We start from the raw sequence: 13,642 nt of genomic DNA on the forward strand, positions 1-13,642 counted from the left end.
CTATTTCTATACTTGTAACTGTGAATTTCTTCCCTTCTATCCCTGGTTTCTTTGCTCTGACTGTGTGTGGGCCTTTCACAGTGTTTATGAGGGGATGTCACTCTGATGGGCAAAGGCCATGGCTTCTCGCTTATGGTAAACCATTCACTCTGTTAACCTGAGCAGCTCCCTCCATGTCTAGGGGCACAGTTTTCTCTGTCCAATGAGGGAATTCAAGTGTCCAGGGCCCCTTCCAGCACTAACAACATGCATGTCCCTTGTCTGTAGGGGATTTGGTATAGTTTGTCCTAGCCCTTAGGGGAAAAGAACCACCTGTGGTTCCTCTGTGGTTAGTTTACCTATCAGGTTAGAAATCCCAGTGTTTCCAAAGGATTCTTGTGGACTTTCTTCTTTCTATGTCAGACACAAGCGACTCGGTCTTAAAGATAAGCAGGGCATCTACTTGATGAGCTTCAACTGTGAACAAGCACAAACAAGCTTATATTACAATGGAAATTGGGGAGTGCGGTGGGAGTGTTGTTCTAACTCAAAGAGTTTTGCTTTTTGCATAGCAGTGTATGCTCATGTTGTAATGAGCAACTCTTCTTTTTTGGAGTGATTTGAATTTGTTGCTGTGGCAGCAGGTTTCCATGGGAACAGCTGTTGCTACACATCTGGCATCTGATAAAATGGTTCCCAAAGCCCGGGGGTCCACACAGAGCCCAAGTGCTCCTCATCTCTGTTGAACCTGCCAAGGATGTGGAGAAACACAGGGGGGAGGGCATGGTGGCTCTGTGCCATGCTGATGAGGCTTGATTTGCAATTGCCGAGTTCCTGGGGGTATCATCAGGATTCCTCCAAAAGTTAGCTGTGCTACTGACACTTTACATTGGAAACGTCCTCTCCCTTTTCTGTGGAGGTAGAGGGTACAAGAGAGGGGAGCATATTTGAAAAGAATATTTTCTGATTTATCACAATATAAATATTAACATGGCTTTTTATTTGCTTGCATTTTTTTTTTAGGTTTGTTTATTTATTTGAGGAAGAATGGGCAGAGGGAGAGAGAGTCTTAAGCAGACTCTGTGCTGAGTGTGGAGCCCACATGGGGCTTGATCCTATGGCCCTGAGATCACAGCCTGTGCCCAAACCAAGAGTCGGACGCTTAACCGACTGGCCACCTCAGGGGCCACCCTGAGCCCCTGTTTGCTTGCTTTTTTAAACCAAAAATTCATAAATAGGAAGTAGAGGACAACCAAAAATTCTACTGAATGTCCGAGTGTGGCAGGCCAGCATATGGCCTGTTTTTAGGTATTTCATTTAAAATGGAAAGTTCCAGTTTGCTTTGGGGCCAAAATCTCTAAAAGAAATCCTGCCTGGAGGTGTATTATGGGGTCATTGTATATTTGCTAGTTTATATCTTGCTGACTAAATTGGCAAAAGTTTTATTTTTCCTGGTAAACATTCAGGAGGCTTTTCCCTCACTCCTCTCCCTAACAAAATCATATTTGTCTTATGTGTATGAAGGAAACGACTGTTAAAACTGTCCACACATCTGTGATGATATGAAAATTAGTGGTGGCAAACAAAGATTTCCTTTCTTAGGTACCGCAGGGTCTCAGATGAAGTTGACTTTACCCTAATATTTCTTTCAAATTGTGACCAAGTGAAAACAAAATTGGCCATGCCATAGAGGCCAGTATGAATGAATAGTAACATGACAAAAGGGTTATTATTTGTGAAAAACTTAGGTACCCCTCATATGACTTAGAAAACTAGAAGTTTTCTCTTCAAGTATATATTATTCTTGTTTATAAATTTTAGGTATAAAACATTTATTATAATAAAGGGTTATGTTTATTTTAGTTAATAATGAAGCACAAAGTTATTACTTAGTACAAGATCTTTTTAATTACAGGAATGAAAAGCTCCAAGATGTTGAATCAGATCACAATGTGGATTCTAATTTGAGTGTTTAACTTTGAAAGTGTTTGAGAACTGCACCTGTGTATTAAGCTCATGAGAAATTATATGCAGATACTTTGTGCTGATAATAGTAAAAAAATATATATTTAATGTGCCATTTTTAGTGTGCTGTAAGAATGAAATGTTTATTTTTCATTAAGCAGTGTGTTTTCATTTCTCTTAACATTTTGGGCAAATATGTGAATTATTAAGCCATAAATTTTCCTCATTCTTTAAAAAAAAATAACATACCAAAATTGTAATAAAAATGTAACAGGCAAGAAAAGTGAGTTTCTAGTCGTGATCTAATGAAGCCTGTGTTAGGTCATTCTCTTCTAGGTATAGAGTCAATACCCACACATCAAAAGATCTTTGTTGTTTTAAATTAACTTTTGAAATGGTTTGTGGTCAGTACTTTTACCCATCTGTTACTTCATTGCAACTTTAAATTTTAAACTCTACCCTAAAGAGTTGGTGAAGATGTGGTAATTGTGTGTCACGATGGAGGTGTTAGCAAATCAGCACGGCATACACTCTAACCACGCACAGTGCCGTATATCCCTTACATCTCAGTAAAGCTGGGGGAGGGGAGGGTATTATTGTGTAGAAAACCACGTTTGTTCAAAACGTCCTGTGCTTGGCAGTTCACCTCGTGCTCAGGCCATGTTCCGCGAATGGCAGGCCGCCCATTCTGTTGCCAAAACTTTCCACTGGGAGTAGTTTTGCAAGGGGTGGGCGGGCAAGCAGCGCACCGAGGTGGGGGCGTTTCACCTCCTTGGTGACAACATCATCTCTCTTTGCGTAGGTGAAGCTGCTCTCAGGGGAGAACCCAGGATGCAGACCCTCCCTGTGGCGTCTGCCCTCACCAGTCACCGCACAGGCCCTCCGCCCATCAGTCCCAGCAAGCGGAAGTTCAGCATGGAGCAGGGGGACGACGACCTCGACTGTGAAAACGACCATGCTTCTAAGATGAGTCGCATCTTCAACCCCCATCTGTGAGTTCCTTCTTTCTGAAGTGAAGGCGTTCTGGCGGTGGCTTCCGTGTGCTCTGCGCTGGGGCCCTGTGCTCTTGCAACTTCGTGCCAGCTGTGAAGTGAAAGAACGGACAGTGCTTACCTGCCAGGCGGGAGATTAACTGTTTTTAATAACTTGAGAGATGACATCTTCTTTCCTTCCAAATTATTTGTATGACTGTGTGTGTGTGTGTGTGTGTGTGTGTGCGCGCGCGCCCCACGGACGTTAGCTTTCTCTTCTAGCTTCTGAGCAGTGGTTGTCTGAAGACTGCCTTTTCTTGCCTGTGTCACTGATGGATGTTAGGAGAATACATCTTTGGTGAATGTCTTATGGGCCAGGAAATGGAAGGAAACGTTAGCCCCTGAGCAGACATATGTAAAATGTTTTGCTTAGGAGTCTAGGCTTGTACACATTAAGAAGTACAGTAGCGGGGCACCTGGGTGGCTCAGTCGGTTAAGCGTCTGCCTTCAGCTCAGGGTCGTGATCTCAGGGTCCTGGGATCAGGCCCCACGTCGGGCTCTCTGCTTAATGGAGAGTCTGCTCCTTCCTTTCTCTCTGCCTCTGCACCCCTCTCATGCTTGCTCTCTCTCTCACTTTCTCTGTCTCTCTCAAAATAAATAAATCTTTTTAAAAAAAAGTACAGTAGCGCCCCCCCCTTATCCGAGGGGTATATGTTCTAAGACTCCCAGTGGATACCTGATACACAGAGAGTACCAAACCCTATATAAGCTGTGTGCTTTCCTAGACATAGATACCTGTGAGAAAGTTTAATTTATAAATTAGGCACAGTAAGAGATTAACAACAACAATAGTAAAATAGAATGATTATAATCATATACTATAATAATAGTTATGTGAATGTGGTCTTTCTCTCAGAGTATCTGTTGTACTGTATTCACCCTTCTTCTTGTGGTGGTGTGAGATCATAAAATGTCTGTGTGAAGCCGGGAGGTGAATGACAGAGGCATTGGGATGGAGCATTCAGCTGCTCTTGGCTAGAAGGAGAATCATTTGCTTCCAGGCCACAGCTGATTGTGGAAAGCAAACTGCAGAAAAGCAGGGGGATGATTGAATTAATTTTCACCTTGTGTATATTCAGGGTATAAACTTGAGACCTTCCTAAGTGGGAAAGATGGCTTTTTGTGTTTATGATAAGGTGCTGCTCGTCACTTCTGGTATGTGAGCCTGTTGTAGCCGTTAGAGCACTCAGCTTGGGGCTGGTCCTCCCTCTGCCACCAGCATTCTCTACAATCATGACATGAGTTGCTCCAACTCTCTGGCCTCAGTTTCCTTATCTGTGAAACAGAGGGGTTGAAATGAAAGTTTTCGGAATCCATACAGCATCCCAACGTTTACATTAGGAAAATAGCTTGCTTCTGTGCACCTTGTCCTGGCTTCCCCTTTGCACTCTTTTCTGAACACTCACGTCCCACAAAGGGAGTGGAATGCCTTTTCCCATGTTCTCAGCGCTTGGAGACAGCCAGCCAGCTGCCCGGAGGGTCTGCTCTGGCAACTGTGCAGCGAGTCGGTATTGTCGGAGTGGGGGAGCTTGTCAGAGGGGGTGAGATAGCCCTGATGATTAGAAGGTGTAGTTTTGTAGATTCAGGTTAAAAGATCCTACTTTTTTTCCCCTCCCCAGGCAGGAATTGATGTTTTGTAATTATTCACAATGCTTGGCTTCCCCAGTTCTGATTTCTGAGGATGCTGCTGCTTCTGGCAGGAGCGTGACTGCTCAGAGAGTTCCTGTTTTCTCATTGGCAGAGACCCTGTGTAGGGAGAGGCCGCCGCCAAGGCCAGCAGCCCCGTGCTGCCTCAGCGCCCCAGTCCCGAGCATTCCATGCATTCCAGCCTGCTTGGACTGTTGTGTTCAGTCATAAGACATACTGACAGAGGTATTTATCCTCAAATAAATCACGGTAGTGTTAGTCAGAGGCTGAGCCTGCAGTCTGGAGCCCTGGAATTTGCTACAATCAGGAATCCAGCAACAAGGCACTGCAAAACAATGAGCTCTCCCAAATAGGGAGAGGCTCGTCATGTAGGTTCTGGGCACTCAACTGTTTGTTCATTCTCTTGTTACTAGCAATTTCTTCTCCTCTGCCTCCTCTCTCCTGAAACCCAATTAGGAGACAGTTGGTCTTTTTTTTTTTTTTTTTTTGGAAGCAAAGGGGAGGTAGCCCTGAAACAGTGTATTTTGTGAGCAGACATGCCTTGGTTTAAATAGGTATTCTGCCACTTAATGTACCTGGGCCCACTGTCCTTCTTTGTAAACTGGCAATGATACTAGCTCACGAGATGCCTGTCAGGAGCGCGAGAGTCAGCATGTGCGGGGAGTTTGGTGCAGTTTGGTACTCATCTGATGGTAGTTATTACTTTTATTGTTGCTAAGTCCCTTATTCTGATATTGATAACCATGATAAAGAATAAAAATACTATTATGGTGAATTTAATGCCTGAGTGTGTCTGAGTTGCACTCAGAATGTCTGGACTCAAATTTGGAAGTAATCATAGTTATGTCATCATAGGATGATTGTAATGCCTATTGCAGTGCCTGGCGTCTAGATGGTAAGCACTCAGGCAAAGTAATCATTAATATTATTATTATAATGTTAAAACAGAAAATGAGGTGTGCATGGGTGGTTCAGTTGGTTAAGTATCTGCCTTCAGCTCAGGTCATGATCCCAGGGTCCTGGGATCGAGCCCCACATCAGGTTTTCTGCTCAGCGGGGAATCTGTTTCTCTCTCTCCCTCTTCCTGCCACTCCCCTGCATGCGCTCTGTCAAATAAATAAATAAATTCTTTAAAAAAAAAAAACTAACAAAAGAAAATGATTTTGCAACTCCTTGGATCGTTGCAAATATGATCTTGAAGTACAGATGACTATAAATTATTCATACTATGTTATAACGAGGACACTATAAATAATTTAAAGTGTAAATAATAGAAATAGAATTGCTGGGTTTCATGTGCATCTCACAATTGACATCATCACACAGAGTTTTAGGCAAATAGAAAGAGCAGCGGCCCCCTGGGCCACACTGCTTGGACTTCTAGGTGATCAGCATGTGGTCTGTTCATTCTTCTTCTTCTTCTTCTTTTTTTTTTTAGATTTTATTTATTTATTTATGTGACAGAGATCACATAATAGGCAGAGAAGCAGGCAGAGAGGGGGTGGGAAGCAGGCTCCCTGCTGAGCAGAGAGCCTGATGCGGGGCTCGATCCCAGGACCCTGAGATCATGACCTGAGCTGAAGGCAGAGGCTTAACCCACTGAGCCACCCAGGTGCCCCTGTTCATTCTTCTGTCACTGTTCTCCTGTGATGATTATTTGTTTCAGTAAGGGTAACAGTGTTTCTAATTGTTCTTCTAAGAGTGGAATTACAGATTTTATAGGCAAATTGGAAAGATGCTGCATCTCTCTTCATGTTGTACTTACTATTGTTGGATTTGAGGGAACATTTCCTCTTTGAGCTCTAAGGGTGTTCCCTCCTTTTTATTTGATATGTCTAAGGAGTTTTTTTAAAATAATAAATTACAAATTGATATTTCTTTGGAAAAGAATGGCCTAGTATATTTGTCTCTTTAAGGAAATTACAAAATGATTTTTTGCTTTTATCTTCTTAGAACATGTTCATGTTGTATAGTGAAAATGTGTTTTGTTTATCTTATCACTGAAGAAATCACAATAATTCTGGGCATGGACTGTTGTTGAAAAACAGTTTTGACAACTAAGAGAGTTTCAAAGATGCATGCCTTGGCTGCATTTCATTATAATCATCATATTGAGATACTTTCCAGTAGAGAGGAGGAGAGGTTGGGTGTCTCTGAGCCAGAATAGGAAGCTCCAGACAGTGACTAAATTTCATCTGAATTAATTCAGGGAGGAGGAAGACAAAGAAGAGAGGTTTCCTTAGTGATTTCTCCAGAACTTGGAAATTGAGAATTCCTAGACTCTTATTCCAACTCTGTATAGCCTGGGTCATTTGAACTCTTCATTGACTTTCTTGATATGGTGACTCAGAGAAGTATTTTTTTGTTTTATGTTTTTTTTTTTTTTAAGAAAAGTGTTAAGAACATGAATGTTTAATTTAGAAGTTGAAAGATACTGTGTCTCTTAGAAAGTGGATTAAGTAAGATATGGGGTCATGGGTGTTGGGATTCCTCTCATGGAAATGTCAAAAAGTAATTTTTTTTCTATGACCCTGGTATTCAGGTGTGATCTGCTAAGGAAGAGTTCTCTTACTGTATCCATGACCCATATGGGCTCATGGAGTGCTTCAGCTGGCTCCTATGTCCTTGTTATGGGCCTTTTTTTTTTTTTTTTTTTTAAAGTACTTCTTATTTTCTGGCAATCATAATCCTCCTCTTGTAACCTACCTGTTTCAGCCATGGAATCAACCATTTCTCCAGGTGACCCTGGTTCCTTTTTGTGGCTAATGGGATTTAGAAGCCAAAATCTGGGTGCTAAGTATTTTTATGCTGTCATTGCCTTTGTCTTTTTGTTGTTGTTGTTATTGTTATCCCAAGCTTTTTTAATTAAAAAAAATTTTTTTATTGTTATGTTAAGTCACCATAAATACATCATTGGTTTTTGATGCACTGTTCCAAGATTCATTGTTTATGTACAATGCCCAGTGCTCCATGCAATATGTGCCCTCCTTGATCCCCACCACCAGGCTCACCCATCCCCCTGCGCCCTCCCCTCTAAAACTCTCAGTTTGTTTCTCGGAGTCCATAGTCTGTCATTGCCTTTAGATTTGAGTTGTTTAGTATTATAGACATTAGCTAGATGTGAAAATTCAAATTTAAAATTAAATAAAATTTAAAATTCAGTTCTGTTGCACTAGCCACATTTCCTACGTGGTAGATATATTTCAAGCCCAGCAGCCACATGTGGCTAGTGGCTACCTTGTTGTACAGCACAGATATAGAATAGTTCTACCATCTCGGAAAGTTCTGTCAGGGGAAAGAGCTAAGAAATCATGAGTTCATATTACTACTCCCAGTTCTAATCCCAATTCCACAGAATTCTTCCTCACCATCCCCCATTCCATATTTGCATCTCCCCGTTTCCCAGAAATACATTTACTTATTGTTCACTCCTATAGCTCACATACAGTAGTTTCAGAATTGCTGTGCCCATACCACTGTGAAAAACAAACCTACCAAGAAGATTTCCAGATTTGCTGGCAGTTCATTTTTCAGTCTGTGCTGACTGTGTAACAAAGTACTTGTAACTTTGTAGTCAGTTGCTTCCTCTCCCCACCTTTCCATGTTGTGTTAACCAGAATATATAGTTGGGTTCATTCATTTCTTTTTGCATCTAGCTGTAGATCTGTCTTTGTTGATTGTGTTTTATTTTTGAATATGTAAAACATTAACATGCTTCTAAAAGTCAAAACTGTGTTAAAAAGTACTTGGAGGAGTACTTTCCTTTTGATCCTTCCTCTTGTAGGCTATTTCCTTCTTGTGTTTCTTTTTGTTAAAGTTAAAGTAAGCAGATACACAAATGGTTTCTCAGTTCCCCATCTTTTTCTTACCATACTTTATATGTTCATTTGGGTTCTGGTGTTTTCATTCAACCATATACGGTAGAAATTTTTGCATGCCCTTCCTTCTCCTAGTTTATGGCTGCATAGCTTTCCACGGTGTGCACGTGCCAGAGGTCAGTTAACCAGTCTCCTTTGTCTGGACATACAGGTAATTTCCAGCATTTTACAATCCTAATGATGCTGCAGTAGGTAAACTTGTGCATTTGTAGTGTCTTGTGTATTTGCAGTACTGTAAAAACTCTTGAAGGTGGAGTTAAAACAACAGGCTAAATTCATACTGGTTTTGTGACCTGGTTTGGGCTGCTTGGCTGAGAGTTCTGTGCTGAAGAGTACAGTCTAAGGTGACTTTTGCAAAGAAAGCCATTTTCAGCTCTGTGTGTGTGTGTGTGTGTGTGTGTGTAGGTATGTGTAGGGTTTATGTTGAGTTGAGTTGAGTTGGTCATCTGTGAGAGGGAGGGAGCATTTATTGAGTGCTAACTGTATGCTCATCCTGTGCCCAATACTTTAAAGATATTGTCTTACTTGACTCTCATAATAAATAAGACCATTTAAGACAGGTAGGGATGTGTGTGTGTGTGTGTGTGTGTGTGTGTGTGTGTGTGTGTGTATGTGAGAGAGAGAGACAGAGACAGAGACACACACAGAGAGAGAGTGCTCTGTTACTTAGAGAAGCAGAAATTGAGACTCTGAGATAATTGTGGTCCAAAGCAGTGGAGCTGGGATTAGCCCTGTTGTGTGTGAAACCAAAGGTCATTTGCCAAAACTGTATTTTACCCAAGGCAGGATTGCATGCATCTTAAATATGGACATCATATATTTATGACACTTCATCAGTGCAATGTCCAGTACATGGTAGGGACTAAATAATTTCTATGTTGAATTGAATTAGACCCACTTGCAAGAGATTGTGCTCCTCTTCCATCTGGGGGAGGCATCCCCTTGTGATCAGTGCTATGCAGTTGCAAAGTAGTTGCCCTGGCCTGGGTTGGAGCAAAACCCCGTAAGCTCACACTGGGATCAAAGCCATGATCTCTAGGCTTGTGCTCTAACCAGCCGGGTTTGCCACAGACGGAGTTAGCAGTCCACACTGAACGGGGAAGGGCTAGTGAAAGAAAACAGTGCCTCTCCTCACGGGTGGCGCTCTTTTGAAATACTGTCCTGGTGTGAAATGTGTCCAGTGCTGTTGTCTTTGCTTCTGTGGCCATTCTTTTGAAGTCTTTTCTCAAGCCTAATGTAGCCAATTCTGCTTTCTCTTTGAATGCATATGCATTCAGATTCTGGGCTCCTCTGTTTCCTCTGCTCCTCCTTTTCCTCTGTTTTCTCCTTTGGTCTTTGCTTTCTCCTTCCCTTCACTCCCTATTCTTACTCCTCCAACCACCCCGCTGGCCCTAGTTGCCTACTCTTCCTTCCATAAGCATGAATAGAAATGAGGGAGAAACAGACAAACTCAAAACCAGTGATTCTTTCAGTTTGACAGAAGGTTGGAGGTGGCCTTTGACATTGAGTGCTAGTCCTATAAAGGAAACTCAGTAAAACAAAACAAAACATAAAAACTTACTAACTACTGGCTAAAATGGGTTTTGGGGTTTTCCTCTGGGTTTTATTTTTTTGCAGTGGGGTTGATTGTATAAATGGTTACCTCAGGTGTTCTGGAGTATCGTAGTTGGTGGTATCTGTGTGTGAAATGCTTGGCAGCAGCATCATGCTCCCTTTGGTGATGCTTTGTTTCCATGAAAGTGATGAGGGCAATCCCTCATTTCATATTAAAACTAGACCCAGAGGAAATGGAAAAGTTGGGGTTATTTTGGTACCTTGACCCTGCTGGCAGCTGGGACTTGGTTGGTAAACAGTAATACATACTTACAGACAGCACACGTTACAGATGTGTTCACGTCCGCATAAGCCTTAGAGGGGCGCACTTTACCACCGAGAATGGTGACCGCTCGGGATCTGCAGCATCCCCGGAATCACGAGAGCCTTTGCCTTGGGGCTTTTTAATAACAGTGAGGATTGATTATTGTATACGAGGCGCTGTGCTGAGCACCGCATGCGCATGATCTCACCCCATCCTCACGACCCCAGGATGTGGATGCTGTGATTATCCCTCGCTTACAGTAAGATGGGAAAACTGAAGCCCAGAGAGGGCCTGTACTTGGCCAAGGTCACACAGCTCACTAATAGGTCACTGGGCCAGGAATCAAAATCCAGGCTGTCTGATCCCAGAGCCAGATCCTCTTGGCGAGGACAGTACAATTACATTAATAGTGTCAGTATTTAGTCGCTCTGAACCATCTGATCCAGGACCTTAGTGCCTTTTGGTTTTAGACAATCTTCTAGTTAAGCACTCTCAAAATGCTACCGATGATGCTTTGGAGATGAGAGGTGGAGACTTCACTTTAACAGTAGCTGGGGTGGGGGCATGAGGTGGTAAAGAGCTATCAGTAACTGGAAACACTGTAGTAACAGTAACAGTAACTGTGGTCACTGCAGTAACACTCTGTAAGGCAAATCCTCCCTGAGCAGTGATGGGTCCCTTCGGAGATGGCCAAAGAGAGCTGCCATTTAGCTTCCCCAGAAGAGGCTTGAAATGGTGGGTCTCTCTGGCGAGCCCCCTACAGGAAGGCGTGTGTGTTTGTCTGTTTGTTCATTTATGCCCAGGAAAGTGCCTTTTTTTTCTTTTTTTAAGATTTTTTTGTTTGTTTGTTTATTTATATGACAGCCAGAGATCACAAGTAAGCAGAAAGGCAGGCAGAGAGGGGGAAGCAGGCTCCCTGCCGAGCAGAGAGCCTGATGTGGGGCTCAGTCCCATGACCCTGGGATCATGACCTGAGCCAAAGGCATAGGCTTTAACCCACTGAGCCACCCAGGTGCCCCAAGGAAAGTGCTTTTTAAAGTGTTTTAATTCTTGGGGGACGCCTGGATGGCTCAGTTGGTTAAGCATCTGCCTTTGGCTCCGGTTACGACCCCGGGATCCTGGGATCAAGCCCCATACCGGGCTCCCTGCTCAACAGGAAGCCTGCTTCTCCCTCTGTACCCCCCCAACTTGTGTTCTCTCTCACTCTCTCTCGCTCTCTGAAATAAATAAAAAATCTTTTTGAAAAAATTGTTTTAGTTCTTGTTAAAAAGTTCTAACCCAATTTTAGTGGGTTAGAGGCACAGGCCAATAGTAACCTTAGTTTAACAGACTCACACTGGAACAGTTTAAAATTTGGTCTAAGTATATAGAGACACATATAATCTTTTCAGGATCCTATTCAGGATCAGACACAAAATCCTTTTCAGATTTCATAAATCAAATGCTCTTGAAATAGAATCCCTCAAACTATGTGCTGTCTCTTCTCTCCCACATCCTTCTTGGCGTCATCCAAACTTGGGACATTTTAGCCTTGAAATATTCTGTATTTTTTTGTAGTTCTACACATAGCCTTATAGGTACTCCCAAAAGTGTTCTGGGGGATTCAGGAGGATATTTTATAGTCTTAATTTTAGTTATCCTAAATAATTAACTCAGAAACCGAGATAATGTTAAATTAGGGTTTTTAAAAAAACTCTCCCCTCCACGTACGGCAAATAGGTGTATTTACCTTAAAAAAAAAGTAAATGAGAAGGGAGCCTGGATCTTTAGTAATGTTTCACATTTGGGAAGCATGTTAAAAACCAGTTCGTGACTGCCCCTACCACGGTCATTGGAGCTGCGGGCCAGCCTCAGCAGGGACGGACACGGAGCTGGTTTTTTACTGCTGCCCCTGCTCCCTTGTGACGTTAAAGGCGCATCTGTGTGTTCCGTGCAAGTGTTTTGCTAATGAAGTGTGGTACCTTTAAATAAAGGTCACAGGCCTGACCTGTGTTGTGTGGGTCGCTTGTTTGTCAGGCTAGAGGCATTTTCTCATTTTCACAGTTCAGCCGAAAACAAAGACCTCCTTATCCAAGCAGGGAGCTGTGCTCTTAAAAGCTGACGTCAGCCTTTTCCCAGCAGGCATCACTTCTGCCTTAAGAGTCTTTGCAGAAAGCTGAAAAGGGAGATACCCATCCTGCTACTGGTATTTTTTCTGGCCAAATAACACACAGAGTAAAGAAATGCCAGGAGTGCCAGGAGTCAAAGGAGCAGAATCAATAAGACTATCATTTGTCAGGTCCGCTCTGGGGACCTCTGTGTTGCTTATCTTTGTTGCTGAGAATATAAAAGTGGGACACGAACCTTGAAAAAGGAGGACTTTTTTCCTAGAGAGGAATTAGAAAACATTCGGGATGTATCGGAAAACTTCCATTAGCATGTAAAGTCACTTTTTTAAAATGGCATGTTAAAATTGAAAAAAAAAAAAAAAAACCCAACAACTATTTTTATTTACAGAGTAAGTCAGAGACATTTGTTCCAAAGGTGAGGAAACAAAACAGCCCAGCCTTTGGTTGTTTCTCTGTCCTGCCCAGATCTCTGGGCTCTGAAGCTTTCCAAGTGCTGTGGTATTGAAGGTGCGTTTGGACACAATGGCAGCTATGTTTATATATATATAGTTAGAGAATTGATCTTGAGGTGGCTTCATGACCACAGAGACCTCTTGTTGCAATACAAAGCCAGGCTGTCCTGCAAGTTTAGAAAGTGCTGTCACTTGAGTAGATTGGACCAAGGACCAGGAAGAGAAATGCTGAGAAGCATTGCCTGTGTGTGAGTGCTGATGGTTCTTTTTTTTTTTTTTTTTTTTTCCTTTCTGGTCTTGCTTGTAAATCCATCATTTGCCTGTGCTACATGCAGCTGGAACATAGCAAAGGAGTTTACAAACCCACTGATCTGTGTCTGGCATAGCTTTCATTTGAGAAGTGCCAGTACCCAGTCTCTATCTTCTTTGCTAAATCCCTGGGTAAACCAACCCTTCCCACCCCCGCCTCCATTTTGAAATTTCTTCACAAATTGTCTGCAAAGCGTAATTAGAGACCTTAATGTTGCAGTAGTGTTCTCAGTCTGGCAGTAGCTAGAATCCTTGCCAGACAAGAGATCTGAATTCTGGATCTAAGCCTTCATAGCCCTGATGGAGGCAAAATGTACTGCAAAATAGAAGGAAACTGATGTGGGGGCCTGGGTGGCTCAGCTGGTTGGCATTGGACTCTTGGTTTTGGCTCAGGTCATGATCTCAGGTGCATGAG

General features: G+C 42.6%; 1 protein-coding gene across 5 annotated transcripts in view; it reads left to right on the plus strand.

The window, feature by feature from the left end:
- Positions 1-13,642, plus strand: part of VGLL4 (vestigial like family member 4) — a 160,072-nt gene that overhangs the window by 115,193 nt on the left and 31,237 nt on the right. For all 5 annotated transcript variants that reach the window (XM_047744579.1, XM_047744605.1, XM_047744589.1 and 2 more), the window contains one exon: positions 2,747-2,936. In XM_047744579.1, the coding sequence (XP_047600535.1) occupies positions 2,747-2,936 (190 nt within the window). The remainder of the gene's footprint in view (positions 1-2,746; positions 2,937-13,642) is intronic.

The sequence above is a fragment of the Lutra lutra genome, chromosome 1, assembly GCF_902655055.1.
Source record: "Lutra lutra chromosome 1, mLutLut1.2, whole genome shotgun sequence".
NCBI lineage: Eukaryota > Metazoa > Chordata > Mammalia > Carnivora > Mustelidae > Lutra > Lutra lutra.